Source organism: Coregonus lavaretus (genome assembly GCF_964263955.1).
Source record: "Coregonus lavaretus genome assembly, chromosome: 18".
Taxonomy (NCBI): domain Eukaryota; kingdom Metazoa; phylum Chordata; class Actinopteri; order Salmoniformes; family Salmonidae; genus Coregonus; species Coregonus lavaretus.
Genome location: NC_140005.1, coordinates 4,997,719 through 5,011,290, shown reverse-complemented (window position 1 = coordinate 5,011,290; position 13,572 = coordinate 4,997,719). Strand labels below are relative to the sequence as shown.

Below are 13,572 nucleotides of genomic sequence, written 5' to 3'. Positions count from 1 at the left end.
CCAGTTTATAATAGAGTTTATAACATGGAACTGAAACATTTCAAACCAGTTTAAAAGAGAAGGACAGCTTTATAAAGGCTGCTTGTTGTTGTTACCTGTGGAGCTGAGGCCTTTGGTGGTTTCTCTGGTGCAGGTGTGGACTGGTCTGCTGGCTCCTCCTCATGCTGTAGACGACAACAGGAAACAGGTTGGGATTCAATCCGATTGCGGATTTGGACAATGAGTCATTTAAAAGGTAACTTCCGATTGAGCCGACATAATGCAATGTTTACTGTGAATGTGGTCTCTGCAAATGCGAGAACATTGCCTTTAAAACTTGCATTGCCGACAAAGTGCGATCGGATTGAATCCTGGCCTAAACAATACAACTACTACTACTACTACTACTAATACCTAACAACATACCGTAGCTGTTTTGAACTCCTGTTGAACCTGCCCAGGATCCTGCAAGGACATGTACATTTGAAATAAATTAGAAACTGGGAAGTGCTGACCGTGCGTACATTCAGGAATTAGAATGTTACAAATGTAGGATCTTAATTTGATCACTATCATTGCTGAGAATTTTCCTGCCCTGCAGATGAGCTTCATGATTTACATAAATAAAATGAAAACCCTCACTAACACATGGTAATAATAACAGTATATCACTTTTCATGTAGCCTGCTTTTGTCCAGCTAATAGACTAACCACCGATCAAGAAACATTATGGACTAAACGTTCAAATCCTGTTGCTGCAGGATTATTTTGCTGCGACAATACTGGTCAAATGAAGATCATATATCTGTATCTGTCTGAATACAAAAAGTCTGTCTGTCTGTCTGTCTGTCTGTCTGTCTGTCTGTCTGTCTGTCTGTCTGTCTGTCTGTCTGTCTGTCTGTCTGTCTGTCTGTCTGTCTGTCTGTCTGTCTGTCTGTCTGTCTGTCTGTCTGTCTGTCTGTCTGTCTGTCTGTCTGTCTGTCTGTCTGTCTGTCTGTCTGTCTGTCTGTCTGTCTGTCTGTCTGTCTGTCTGTCTGTCTGTGTATTCTTACCAGGTGTTTCTCCTCCTGCTCCAGCCACCGGCTGTCTGTCAGCATGTCCTGTCTTTGTCTACGGAGAGTATCCTCCACCCTCTCGCTCTGCCACAAACACCTCGCATCCTCCACCCCGCATGGCTCCTACACACACACACACACACACACACACACACTCCTGTTTGATGCAATGTTGTAATGGTTGAAACCATAATCTGTCTATAGGCCTTGAGCACAGCTAGATCCCCATACTGCCTCTGCACAGGCAGCTCAACTAACCACAATGCATTTCAACAGGAAGCAGCGGAGAGGTTTTCGGTCATCACTATCTGGCCGAGTTGCAAAGTCAGAAACCCCTCCTAGTTCTACAATATCTCTTCTTAAAATCTGATTTGAATCCTAACCTTATATTAAGACCAAAAAAGCTCATTTGGTTTTTATAAATTTGTACGTTATAGCCAATTTTGACTTTGCAGCTTGGCCATGTAGTGAAACCGTGGTTATGGGTCTTACCCCAACGCTGCATCGTCGTGGAGACAGGGGATAGGCTGTGCTGACGTCACAGGCCCTGGGGGGGCTAGCAAGGACAGGAGAGCTGGCACACAGAGACCCAGGCAGCTAAAACACACACACACACACACAAAAGCGCTGAGCCACAACTACTTTAAAAAGTCACATGCTTGCGGCAGGAAATGCTGCGCACACACACACACACACACACACACACACACACACTGTCTGGAACTAACAAACACACTGTCTGGAACTAACAAACACACTGTCTAGTACCATAGCCACACAGTATACTGTATATGTATGCCCTGGACAGGGCTACAAGACAGTGCTACAAGACAGGGCTACAGGCCAGGGCTACAAGACAGTGCTACAAGACAGGGCTACAAGACAGGGCTACAGGCCAGGGCTACAAGACAGTGCTACAAGACAGGGCTAGAGGCCAGTGTTACAGGGCTACAGGCCAGGGCTACAGGACAGGGTTACAAGACAGTGTTACAGGCCAGTGTTACAGTGCTACAGGCCAGGGCTACAAGACAGTGCTACAAGACAGTGCTAAAGGACAGTGCTACAGGACAGGGCGACAGGCCAGTGCTACAAGACAGTGCTACAGGACAGTGCTACAGGACAGTGCAGAGCAGGTCTTACTCCACTGTCACAAACTGTTGAGGTACCTGTATCCTCATGCCAGGCCTTAGCGTGTTGCTCTGGAAACTAGGTTTCCTCGACGGCTACGAGAGAGAGAGAGAAGGAGAGGAGACGGAGAGAGAGAGAGGAGAGGAGAAAGTGAGGAGAGGGAGAGGGAGAGAGAGAGAGGAGAGGAGAAGGAGAGTGAGAGAGAGAGAGAAGGAGAGGAGAAGGAGAGGAGAAGGAGAGCGAGAGAGAAGGAGAGGAGAGGGAGAGGGAGAGGGAGAGAGAGAGAGGAGAGGAGAAGGAGAGTGAGAGAGAGAGAGAAGGAGAGGAGAAGGAGAGCGAGAGAGAAGGAGAGGAGAGGGAGAGGGAGAGAGAGAGAAGGAGAGGAGAGGGAGAGGGAGAGAGAGAGAGGAGAGGAGAAGGAGAGGAGAAGGAGAGCGAGAGAGAAGGAGAGTGAGAGGGAGAGGGAGAGGGAGAGGGAGAGAGAGAGAGAAGGAGAGGAGAAGGAGAGCGAGAGTTAGGCTGTGTGACACGCTATAAAGAATAATGAGACACAACCCTATATCTACAGTGCCTTGCAAAAGTATTCATCCCCCTTGGCGTTTTTCCTATTTTGTTGCATTACAACCTGTAATTTAAATGGATTTTTATTTGGATTTCATGTAATGGACATACACAATATAGTCAAAATTGGTGAAGTGAAATGAAAAAAATAACTTGTTTCAAAAAATTCAAAAAAATAAATAACGGAAAAGTGGTGTGTGCATATGTATTCACCCCTTTGCTATGAATCCCCTAAATAAGATCTGGTGCAACCAATTACCTTCAGAAGTCACATAATTAGTTAAATAAAGTTAACCCGTGTGCAATCTAAGTGTCACATGATCTGTCACATGATCTCAGTATATATACACACACCTGTTCTGAAAGGCCCCAGAGTCTGCAACACCACTAAGCAAGGGGCACCACCAAGCAAGCGGCACCATGAAGACCAAGGAGCTCTCCAAACAGGTCAGGGACAAAGTTGTGGAGAAGTATAGATCAGGGTTGGGTTATTAAAAAATATCCGAAACTTTGAACATCCCACGGAGCACCATTAAATCCATTATTAAAAAATGGAAAGAATATGGCACCACAACAAACCTGCCAAGAGAGGGCCGCCCACCAAAACTCACGGACCAGGCAAGGAGGACATTAATCAGGGAGGCAACAAAGAGACCAAAGCTAACCCTGAAGGAGCTGCAAAGCTCCACAGCGGAGATTGGAGTATCAGTCCATAGGACCACTTTAAGCCGTACACTCCACATTGCTGGGCTTTACGGAAGAGTGGCCAGAAAAAGGGAGGAGGATGTAAAATAGAGTACAGTGTTGTAGAGCATCGAAGGACCATGAATGTAATAAGAAACCTTAGGTGCTGGCTTAAGGCCGGAATGTCCGGTCAGAACAAGGATGAGGCAGACGTTCAGGTTAAGGGGAGGTTAATGGAAGAAGATGTCCACATCCACACACATCAAACACACATCTGACCACTCATGGTTCAGATAACTGAGAATGATGTTCAGTGACAACTGACATTCACTATGTGCTTCTGAAAGGAAAGCGGAGAAAGAAAATCTAGGCTATAGCACTGCTATAACATGAATGCCATGACTGTATGAGCTAGCACAGGTAAGTATATAACAGCAAAGGCTATACACTACAGCAGACATAAGGCCTAGTCACATGGCAATAGACTACATTTACATTTAAGTCATTTAGCAGACGCTCTTATCCAGAGCGACTTACAAATTGGACTACACAACCTATTAGACTTGTACATATGAAACTCAGGCAAATGTGCTCAAATAAACATTACAGTAATGTTGAAATGTATACATAATATAAATACAATGAGCATGAGTGATATATATAGAATAGAAAATAGCCTAGCACCATAAATGAGAAATGCTAATTTAAAGGCTAATCGCTAACAGTCATGCTAAATGCTCATGCATTCCAATGCAAATGCTAACGGTAGTGCTAACGCTGGCAGGAGCGCGAGCTAGCTAACAAGCTAAAAACACGGTAATTACACACAATAGACCACAAAACATAGCTCCACATTATGACACAGATCTCAAAGCACTTACGTATAGATGCACGCACAATTAAACATCAGACATACAGGGATTCAGTCCACAGGAGGAAAAGTTCAGCAGGATGGGGAAAGCACGTTTCTGACCACATAGGCGTTCTGGGTTCATAGACTAACTGAAACTGAAGTCCAGGGAATCAAGGCCACTGATAGGCTGAATGAGATGTGGTGATAAGTATTTGCCGTGACATTAACCAATAAGACACTAACAAAAGTGGGGGTCCTCTGAATGGAAGACTAAGTTTCCCGACTAGAACTAACCAGAAGGGATGGCTAGAATCAGCTGACTGAAGCTTGCCGTTTTAACAGAGGGCATTAATCAGAGGCAACAAAGAGACCAAAGATAACCCTGAAGGAGCTGCAAAGCTCCACAGTGGAGATTGGAGTATCTGTCCATAGGACCACTTTAAGCCGTACACTCCACAGAGCTGGGCTTTACGGAAGAGTGGCCAGAAAAAAAGCCATTGCTTAAAGAAGAAAATAAGCAAACACGTTTGGTGTTCGCCAAAGGGCATGTGGGAGACTCCCCAAACATATGGAAGAAAGTACTCTGGTCAGATGAGACTAAAATTTAGCTTTTTGGCCATCAAGGAAAACGCAATGTCTGGCGCAAACCCAACACCTCTCATCACCCCGAGAACACCATCCCATAGTGCATAGTGGTGGCAGCATCATTGAAGGAATAATGGATGGAGCTAAATACAGGAACATTCTTGAGGGAAACCTGTTTCAGTCTTCCAGAGATTTGAGACTGGGACGGAGGTTCACCTTCCAGCAGGACAATGACAATACTGCTAAAGCAACACTTGAGTGGTTTAAGGGGAAACATTTAAATGTCTTGGAATGGCCTAGTCAAAGCCCAGACCTCAATCCAATTGAGAATCTGTGGTATGACTTAAAGATTGCTGTACACCAGCGAAACCCATCCAACTTGAAGGAGCTGGAGCAGTTTTGCCTTGAAGAATGGGCAAGAATCCCAGTGGCTAGATGTGCCAAGCTTATAGAGACATACCCCAAGAGACTTGCAGCTGTAATTGCTGCAAAAGGTGGCTCTACAAAGTATTGACTGAATAGTTATGCACGCTCAAGTTTTCTGTTTTGTTGTCTTATTTCTTGTTTGTTTCACAATAAAAAATATATTTTGTATCTTCAAAGTGGTAGGCATGTTGTGTAAATCAAATGATACAAACCCCCCCAAAATCCATTTTTAATTCCAGGTTGTAAGGCAACAAAATAGGAAAATGCCAAGGGGGGTGAATACTTTCGCAAGCCACTGTATATCATCTGTGTGCGTGTGCGTGTGTGGTGAGTGTGTGCTTTCTACCAGTGTGCGTATGTGTGTGTGTGTGCGTCATGCACCCTTATCTGAGGGGGCACATAGTACGTGACGATGGCTGGGGGGTGGTTGGAGAATTTTTGCATTTTTCACACACATGAAACAGCTTTTTCCTGCAATCTAGATACATAATCATTTTGCTTAATTCTATGTCAAAAATGTCGATTTTTCTTCATATCTAAGCATAGCTCTTGAGCGATCTGTATCCTCCTGAATGGTGGTTATTTATTTTAAGAAACTAAAGATGCTTCTCTGCATCTCTGCTAAAATCTGGGTAAAAGGAATGTGAGTCTTTTTCAGTACGTTTAGTGATTGCTTGCTTTTCTAAAGTCTACCAACCATGCCAGCAGGCATGCCAGCTAAGATAGTTAGACAAGCTAGCTACTTGAACTTGATAGATAGCCTGAAATGGCTTCTTGGTAGCTAGTTATGAGGTTGGGAGATTGGGAAGCTATCTGGGCTAAAGCCAGCTTTATAAATTGCTAGGTGGCTAGTAGTATTATAGAGAAAATAAAAAATACAGGACAAATCTGAGGGGGCACGTGGCCCGGTAACCCCTATGGCATTGTGTGTTGTTAGTACCTTGGGTGGGGGCTCAGTGGTCGTGGAGTCGTATGGCGTCATGGCTCGAGCTCTGTGTCTCTTCCTCTCTCCCTCCTGCTCCTTCTCCATCCTATGAATATCACTACACACACACACACACACACACACACACACACACACACACACACTTTAAAGTATTTTATGTTTACTCACATATGTCATGGATTTGTTGCAAGATTGTGTGCGCGTGCAGGGCGGGCTACAGTTGAAGTCGGAAGTTTACATCCACTGGTTGGAGTCATTCAAACTCGTTTTTCAACCACTCCACAAATGTCTTGTTAACAAACTATAGTTTTGGCAAGTCGGTTAGGTATTTGAAAAGGAAATCATCTCCCAAATATCACTATTTCAAAAAACAAGCCATAGAAAGTTGGTTGCAATTTCAATTTAATCCTCCAGAAAATGACAGAACAAATATTGCAACAAATATTGTGGTTAAACTCAAATATACAAATTGATTTAAAAAAACGTTCTTTTTTGAGAAAAAAATAAAATAAAAATGTATAATCTTCGTAAATGATATTAAATCGGTAGGAATGGTGGAGTTATGTCGCACATGCAGCTAACAAAAACATATGGAAATGTCTGCTCTACCCAAAATTACAACCAAATAATTGCAGCCTTACCGCAAAAATGGAAGAGGAAAGTGGAAGGAGGAAAAAGTAAGGAACTTGTCTGTCGGCCTTGCATTAAAGAACATAATTGGTTAAAGAAAATAGTGATAAATAACTAAGTTTACCAGTTTCATTTAAGGACCAAAGGATTGACAGCCGTCTCATATAGATTGCAAAATAGTTGGGAAGAGATTTTTGACATACCGATTCCATGGCATAGTGTTTATGAACTGATACGCAAAACGACGCCGGATTCAAAACTTATAATTTTTTAATTTAAATTATTATATACATTTCTTGCTACCAATAGAATTGTATTTATATGGGGGATACAGACCTCTACATGCTTTGTAATTAGGAAAACCTGCAAAATCGGCAGTGTATCAAATACTTGTTCTCCCCACTGTATATATACACATACATACATATAAATACATATATACACACCTACATACACACACACACACACACACACACACACACACACACACACACACATACACACATATATATACACATACATAAATAATCGGCAGTGTATCAAATACTTGTTCTCCCCACTGTATATATACACATACATACAGTGGGGAAAAAAAGTATTTAGTCAGCCACCAATTGTGCAAGTTCTCCCACTTAAAAAGATGAGAGAGGCCTGTAATTTTCATCATAGGTACACGTCAACTATGACAGACAAATTGAGGGAAAAAAAATCCAGAAAATCACATTGTAGGATTTTTAATGAATTTATTTTCAAATTATGGTGGAAAATAAGTATTATTAAGTAAGAGTAAGTAAGAGACGGAATTCTTACTGGTGATCAAATTCTTATGTCATGCAATAAAATGCAAATTAATTACTTCTTAATCATACAATGTGATTTTCTGGATTTTTGTTTTAGATTCCGTCTCTCACAGTTGAAGTGTCTGTAATTTTTATCATAGGTACCTCTACATGCTTTGTAAGTAGGAAAACCTGCAAAATCGTCAGTGTATCAAATACTTGTTCTCCCCACTGTATATATGCGGAGAAAAAAATAAACAAAAAAAACATGGGGGATTGGAAGTGATGCAGACAATTACTTTGATGGAAGTTACAATCTATCTGCAATATAGGCTCTATGCACGCATCACTTCCGCATTGGCGTAATAATGCTTGTGCATTTCCGGTTACCGGAAAAAAAACAGACAGTGACAGTAGACCGTTATGATGGCAGAGATGAAGTTTACAAGGTGTTTGCTGGAGTTGCCTAAAGTATCTGTTAATGATATACGGAGGGTCGTCCGGACATCCAGTACGACACCACGTAGCAAACTGGATAAAGGCTTCAAATTTTACGTTTCTTCTTTTCTTTGCAACTTTGAAGGTAATATGCTAACGCTAGCTAGCCTGAGCTAGAAGCCTTGCTTTGGTGTTTTAAGTCATTACATTTACATTTTCGTCATTTAGCAGATGCTCTTATCCAGAGCGACTTACAAATTGGTGTATTCACCTTATGATAGCCAGTGGGACAACCACTTTACAATAGTATTTTTTTTTTTATATATATATATTTTTTGGGGTGGGGTAAGGGGGGATAGAAGGATTACTTTATCCTATCCCAGGTATTCCTTAAAGAGGTGGGGTTTCCGGAAGGTGGTGAGTGACTCCGCTGTCCTGGCGTCGTGAGGGAGCTTGTTCCACCATTGGGGTGCCAGAGCAGCGAACAGTTTTGACTGGGCTGAGCGGGAACTGTGCTTCTGCAGAGGTAGGGGAGCCAGCAGGCCAGAGGTGGATGAACGTAGTGCCCTCGTTTGGGTGTAGGGACTGATCAGAGCCTGATCAGACTCCTTCCTGCTTCAGGTTAATCATGCTTTAAATAAAGTTTAATCACGTGTATATACACCTCTCACTTCATGTGTTTGTACTTTTATGAAAGTATCAGGTAAAAACAAGGCTACAAATGAGATCTCTGTGAGAGCCCACTGCTACCGCTCAATGAAGAACCTAAAGCCACCACACCAGCTGAGAGTAGGACTGGATTAAGGGACACGTTCAAAGTTCTGTTGAACTTGTTCAAGGTTCCGTTCAACACGTGTTTTACTCGTTTAATGTTACCACAGCTTTGATTGCCGTCGCTAAGAGAACACTTTAGAGCTTTAGTGGTTTTCACGATAGCTGAACAGTGGTAGCCCAATACAGACCAGGGTAGCTGAGTGGGAATTGCCATGCTTTTGTTGTTGGGTCTGTTGTAAACAAATTGGGGTTTGATTTGAAATGTAAACAATAATGAGATTACTACTTTTTCCTGACTTGATGACTGCAATGACAGTAACATATTCCACTCAGCTATTCTTCAAACTGCTGATGTTCTACTCAAAACGGTCCTGTCATCTTTACTTCTTTCTTTATAAACATATGGCCCAACTGCTTTTGTACTTGATGTTTCTACTTTTCAAGAGGAATTAGGAGCAAAACCTTCACTCTACTGTTGTTATTGGTACTAGGCTACAATGTTGCACCACTCACCTAGTGCTCTGCCAATACTGTTTGAAGGCACAAGACAACAGGTAAGTGGTGGGAGACAGTATAGCCAAGTGGTGCAAGACAGTAGGAAAGTGATGCAGAAAGCACAAAAGTGACACGAGACAGTAGATAAGTTGCTTACACCAGGAAAAAGTAGAAAGAACAAGTTTTGCTCCTACTCCTGCTGCTGTAGACCCTCGTTTTTCAAAACCCATTAAATTATGCTTCTGTGTATTTCAGATGACATTGCGTGATTCACAGCCAGTTGTGCTTGTTAAAAGCTACTGTTCCTGTGTGGCTGGGTGTGGGATATGCAATCATTTGGTTGCATTACTATATATCAGACTGCCCATTACTCTGAATGTGGCATGTCATTACATCCATCCTGAGATTTAACCGGAAATACGTCATGCTCTCGCCGGTGCATATCGCCTATTAAAGCTGATCTACCCCCTAAAAATAAAAAGAGGAAAAAATAAAAAAAGGAAAATTGAAAAAATAAAAATAAAGTCGGTTACTTGTGCATGACACAAGTAATTTTTCCAACAATTGTTTACAGACTGATTATTTCACTTAGAATTCACTGTATCACAATTCCAGTGGGGTCAGAAGTTTACATACACTAAGTTGACTGTGCCTTTAAACAGCTTGGAAAATTCCAGAAAATGATGTCATGGCTTTAGAAGCTTCTGACATCATTTGAGTCAATTGGAGGTGTACCCGTGGATGTATTTCAAGGCCTACCTTCAAACTCAGTGCCTCTTTGCTTGACATCATGGGAAAATCAAAAGAAATCAGCCAAGACCTCCACAAGTCTGGTTGATCCTTGGGAGCAATTTCCAAACACCTGAAGGTACCACGTTCATCTGTACAAACAATAGTACACAAGTATAAACACCATGGGACCACGCAGCCGTCATATCGCTCAGGAAGGAAACGCGATCTGTCTCCTAGAGATGAACGTACTTTGGTGCGAAAAGTGCAAATCAATCCCAGAACAACAGCAAAAGGACCTTGTGAAGATGCTGGAGGAAACAGGTATAAAAGTATCTACATCTACAGTAAAACAAGTCCTATATCAACATAACCTGAAAGGCCGCTCAGCAAGGAAGAAGCAGCTGCTCCAAAACCGCCATAAAAAAGCCAGACTACAGTTTGCAACTGCACATGGGGACAAATATCGTACTTTTTGGAGAAATGTCTTCTGGTCTGATGTAACAAAAATAGAACTGTTTGGCCATAATGACCATTGTTATGTTTTGAGGAAAAAGGGGGACGCTTGCAAGCCAAAGAACACCATCCCAACCGTGAAGCACGGGGGTGGCAGCATCATGCTGTGGGGGTGCTTTGCTGCAGGAGGGACTTGTGCACTTCACAAAATAGATGGCATGATGAGGAAGGAAAATTATGTGGATATATTGAAGCAACATCTCAAGACATCAGTCAGGAAGTTAAAGCTTGGTCACAAATGGATCTTCCAAATGGGCAATGACCCCAAGCACACTTCCAAAATTGTGGCAAAATGGCTTAAGACTTAAGGACAACAAAGTAAAGGTATTGGAGTTGCCATCACAAAGCCCTGACCTCAAGCCTATAGAACATTTGTGGGCAGAACTGAAAAGGCGTGTGTGAGCATGGAGGCCTACAAACCTGACTCAGTTACACCAGCTCAGACAGGAGGAATGGGCCAAAATTCACCCAACTTATTGTGGGAAGCTTGTGGAAGGCTACCCGAAACGTTTGACCCAAGTTAAACAATTTAAAGGCAATGCTACCAAATACTAATTGAGTGTATGTAAACTTCTGACCCACTGGGAATGTGATGAAATAAATAAAAGCTGAAATAAATAATTCTCTCTACTATTATTCTGACATTTCACATTCTTAAAATAAAATGGAGATCCTAACTGACCTAAGACAGGGGATTTTTACTAGGATTAAATGTCAGGAATTGTGAAAAACTGAGTTTAAATGTATTTGGCTAAGGTGTATGTAAACTTCCGACTTCAACTGTATGTGTGTGTGTGTGTGTGTGTGTGTGTGTGTGTGTGTGTGTGTGTGTGTGTGTGTGTGTGTGTGTGTATGTACCTGAGCTTGCAGACCAGCTGTGTGAAGGAGGGTCGTGTGTGTGGTTCGTAACTCCAGGTGTGTGAGAGGAGTGTGTAGAGGGTAGGGGGACAGGAGGGGGGTTTGGGCAGACGGACACCACCCTCTAGTTGGTTGATCACCTCCCCATTCTCCAACCAGAAGAACGGCTGTTGGCCGAGAGACATCACCTCCCACACACACACACCTGCAACACACACCACCATATTTCAAACACACACACACACACACACCTCGTTATTACAAACACACACACACCTGCAACACACACCACCATATTTCAAACACACACACACACACCTCGTTATTACAAACACACACACACCTGCAACACACACCACCATATTTCAAACACACACACACACACCTCGTTATTACAAACACACACACACCTGCAACACACACACACACACCTGCAACACACACCACCATATTTCAAACACACACACACACACCACGATATTACAAACACACACACACACACCACAATATTACAAACACACACACACACACACACACCTCGTTATTACAAACACACACACACCTGCAACACACACACCTGCAACACACACCACGATATTACAAAACACACACACACACACCACGATATTACCAACACACACACACACACCACGATATTACCAACACACACACACACACCACGATATTACCAACACACACACACCACAATATTACAAACACACACACACCTCGTTATTACGAACACACACGCGTGCATACACCACAATATTACAAACAAACAAACAAACCAGTGAGGAGTGACTCACCGAACATCCAGACATCACTAGCTGTTGTGAAGCGTCTGAAGTTGATGGATTCTGGGGCCATCCATTTGATAGGTAATCTGCTAACAGACGCTTCAGAGAAACACACAGTTTTTGGTTAGGCATCTGAATGCAGCTTTGGACGTGTGTGTGTGTGTGTGTGTGTGTGTGTGTGTATTTGTATGTATTTGTGTGTGTGTATGTGTGTGCACTGGTGTATGTACAGTATCAGTCAAAAGTTTGGACACACCTACTCATTGTAGAATAATAGTGAAGACATCAAAACTATGAAATAACACATATGGAATCATGTAGTAACCAAAAAAAAGTGTTAAACAAATCAAAATATATTTTATTTATTTGAGATTCTTCAAATAGCCACCCTTTGCCTTGATGATAGCTTTGCACACTCTTGGCATTTTCTCAACCAGCTTCACCTGGAATGCTTTTCCAACAGTCTTGAAGGAGTTCCCACATATGCTGAGCACTTGTTGGCTGCTTTTCCTTGATTTTGCTGTCCGTCTCATCCCAAACCATCTCAATTAGGTTGAGGTCGGGGGATTGTGGAAGCCAGGTCATCTGATGCAGCACTCCATCACTCTCCTTCTTGGTAAAACAGCCCTGGAGGTGTGTTGGGTCATTGACCTGTTGAAAAACAAATGATAGTCCCACTAAGCCCAAACCAGATGGGATGGCGTATCGCTGCAGAATGCTGTGGTAGCCATGCCGGTTAAGTGTGCCTTGAATTCTAAATAAATCAAAGACAGTGTCACCAGCAAAGCACCCCCACACCATAACACCTCCTCCTCCATGCTTTACGGTGGGAAATATACATGCGGAGATCATCCGTTCAACCACACCGCGTCTCACAATGACACGGCGGTTGGAACCAAAAATCTCCAATTTGGACTTCATACCAAAGTACACATTTCCACCGGTCTAATGTCCATTGCTCGTGTTTCTTGGCCCAATCAAGTCTCTTCTTCTTATTGGTGTCCTTTAGTAGTGGTTTCTTTGCAGCAATTCGACCATGAAGGCCTGATTCACTCAGTCTCCTCTGAACAGTTGATGTTGAGATGTGTCTGTTACTTGAACTCTGAAGCATTTATTTGGGCTGCAATTTCTGAGGCTGGTAACTCTAATGAACTTATCCTCTGCAGCAGAGGTAACTCTGGGTCTTCCATTCCTGTGGCCGTCCTCATGAGAGCCAGTTTCATCATAGCGCTTGATAGTTTTTGCGACTTCAAAGTTCTTGAAATGTTCCGTATAGACTGACCTTCATGTCTTAAAGTAATGATGGACTGTCATTTCTCTTTGCTTATTTGAGCTGTTC

At 42.6% G+C, this 13,572-nt stretch overlaps 1 protein-coding gene across 3 annotated transcripts in view; it reads right to left on the bottom strand.

The window, feature by feature from the left end:
* Positions 1-13,572, bottom strand: part of ptk2ba (protein tyrosine kinase 2 beta, a) — a 55,001-nt gene that overhangs the window by 7,107 nt on the left and 34,322 nt on the right. For 2 of the 3 annotated variants that reach the window (XM_084182505.1, XM_084182503.1), the window contains exons 20-27: positions 12,243-12,332; positions 11,437-11,641; positions 6,212-6,314; positions 2,201-2,257; positions 1,527-1,631; positions 1,032-1,157; positions 406-444; positions 96-164 (exon numbers count right to left, since the gene is read on the bottom strand). In XM_084182505.1, the coding sequence (XP_084038631.1) occupies positions 96-164; positions 406-444; positions 1,032-1,157; positions 1,527-1,631; positions 2,201-2,257; positions 6,212-6,314; positions 11,437-11,641; positions 12,243-12,332 (794 nt within the window). The remainder of the gene's footprint in view (positions 1-95; positions 165-405; positions 445-1,031; positions 1,158-1,526; positions 1,632-2,200; positions 2,258-6,211; positions 6,315-11,436; positions 11,642-12,242; positions 12,333-13,572) is intronic. The other variant, XM_084182504.1, reaches the window with a different exon arrangement.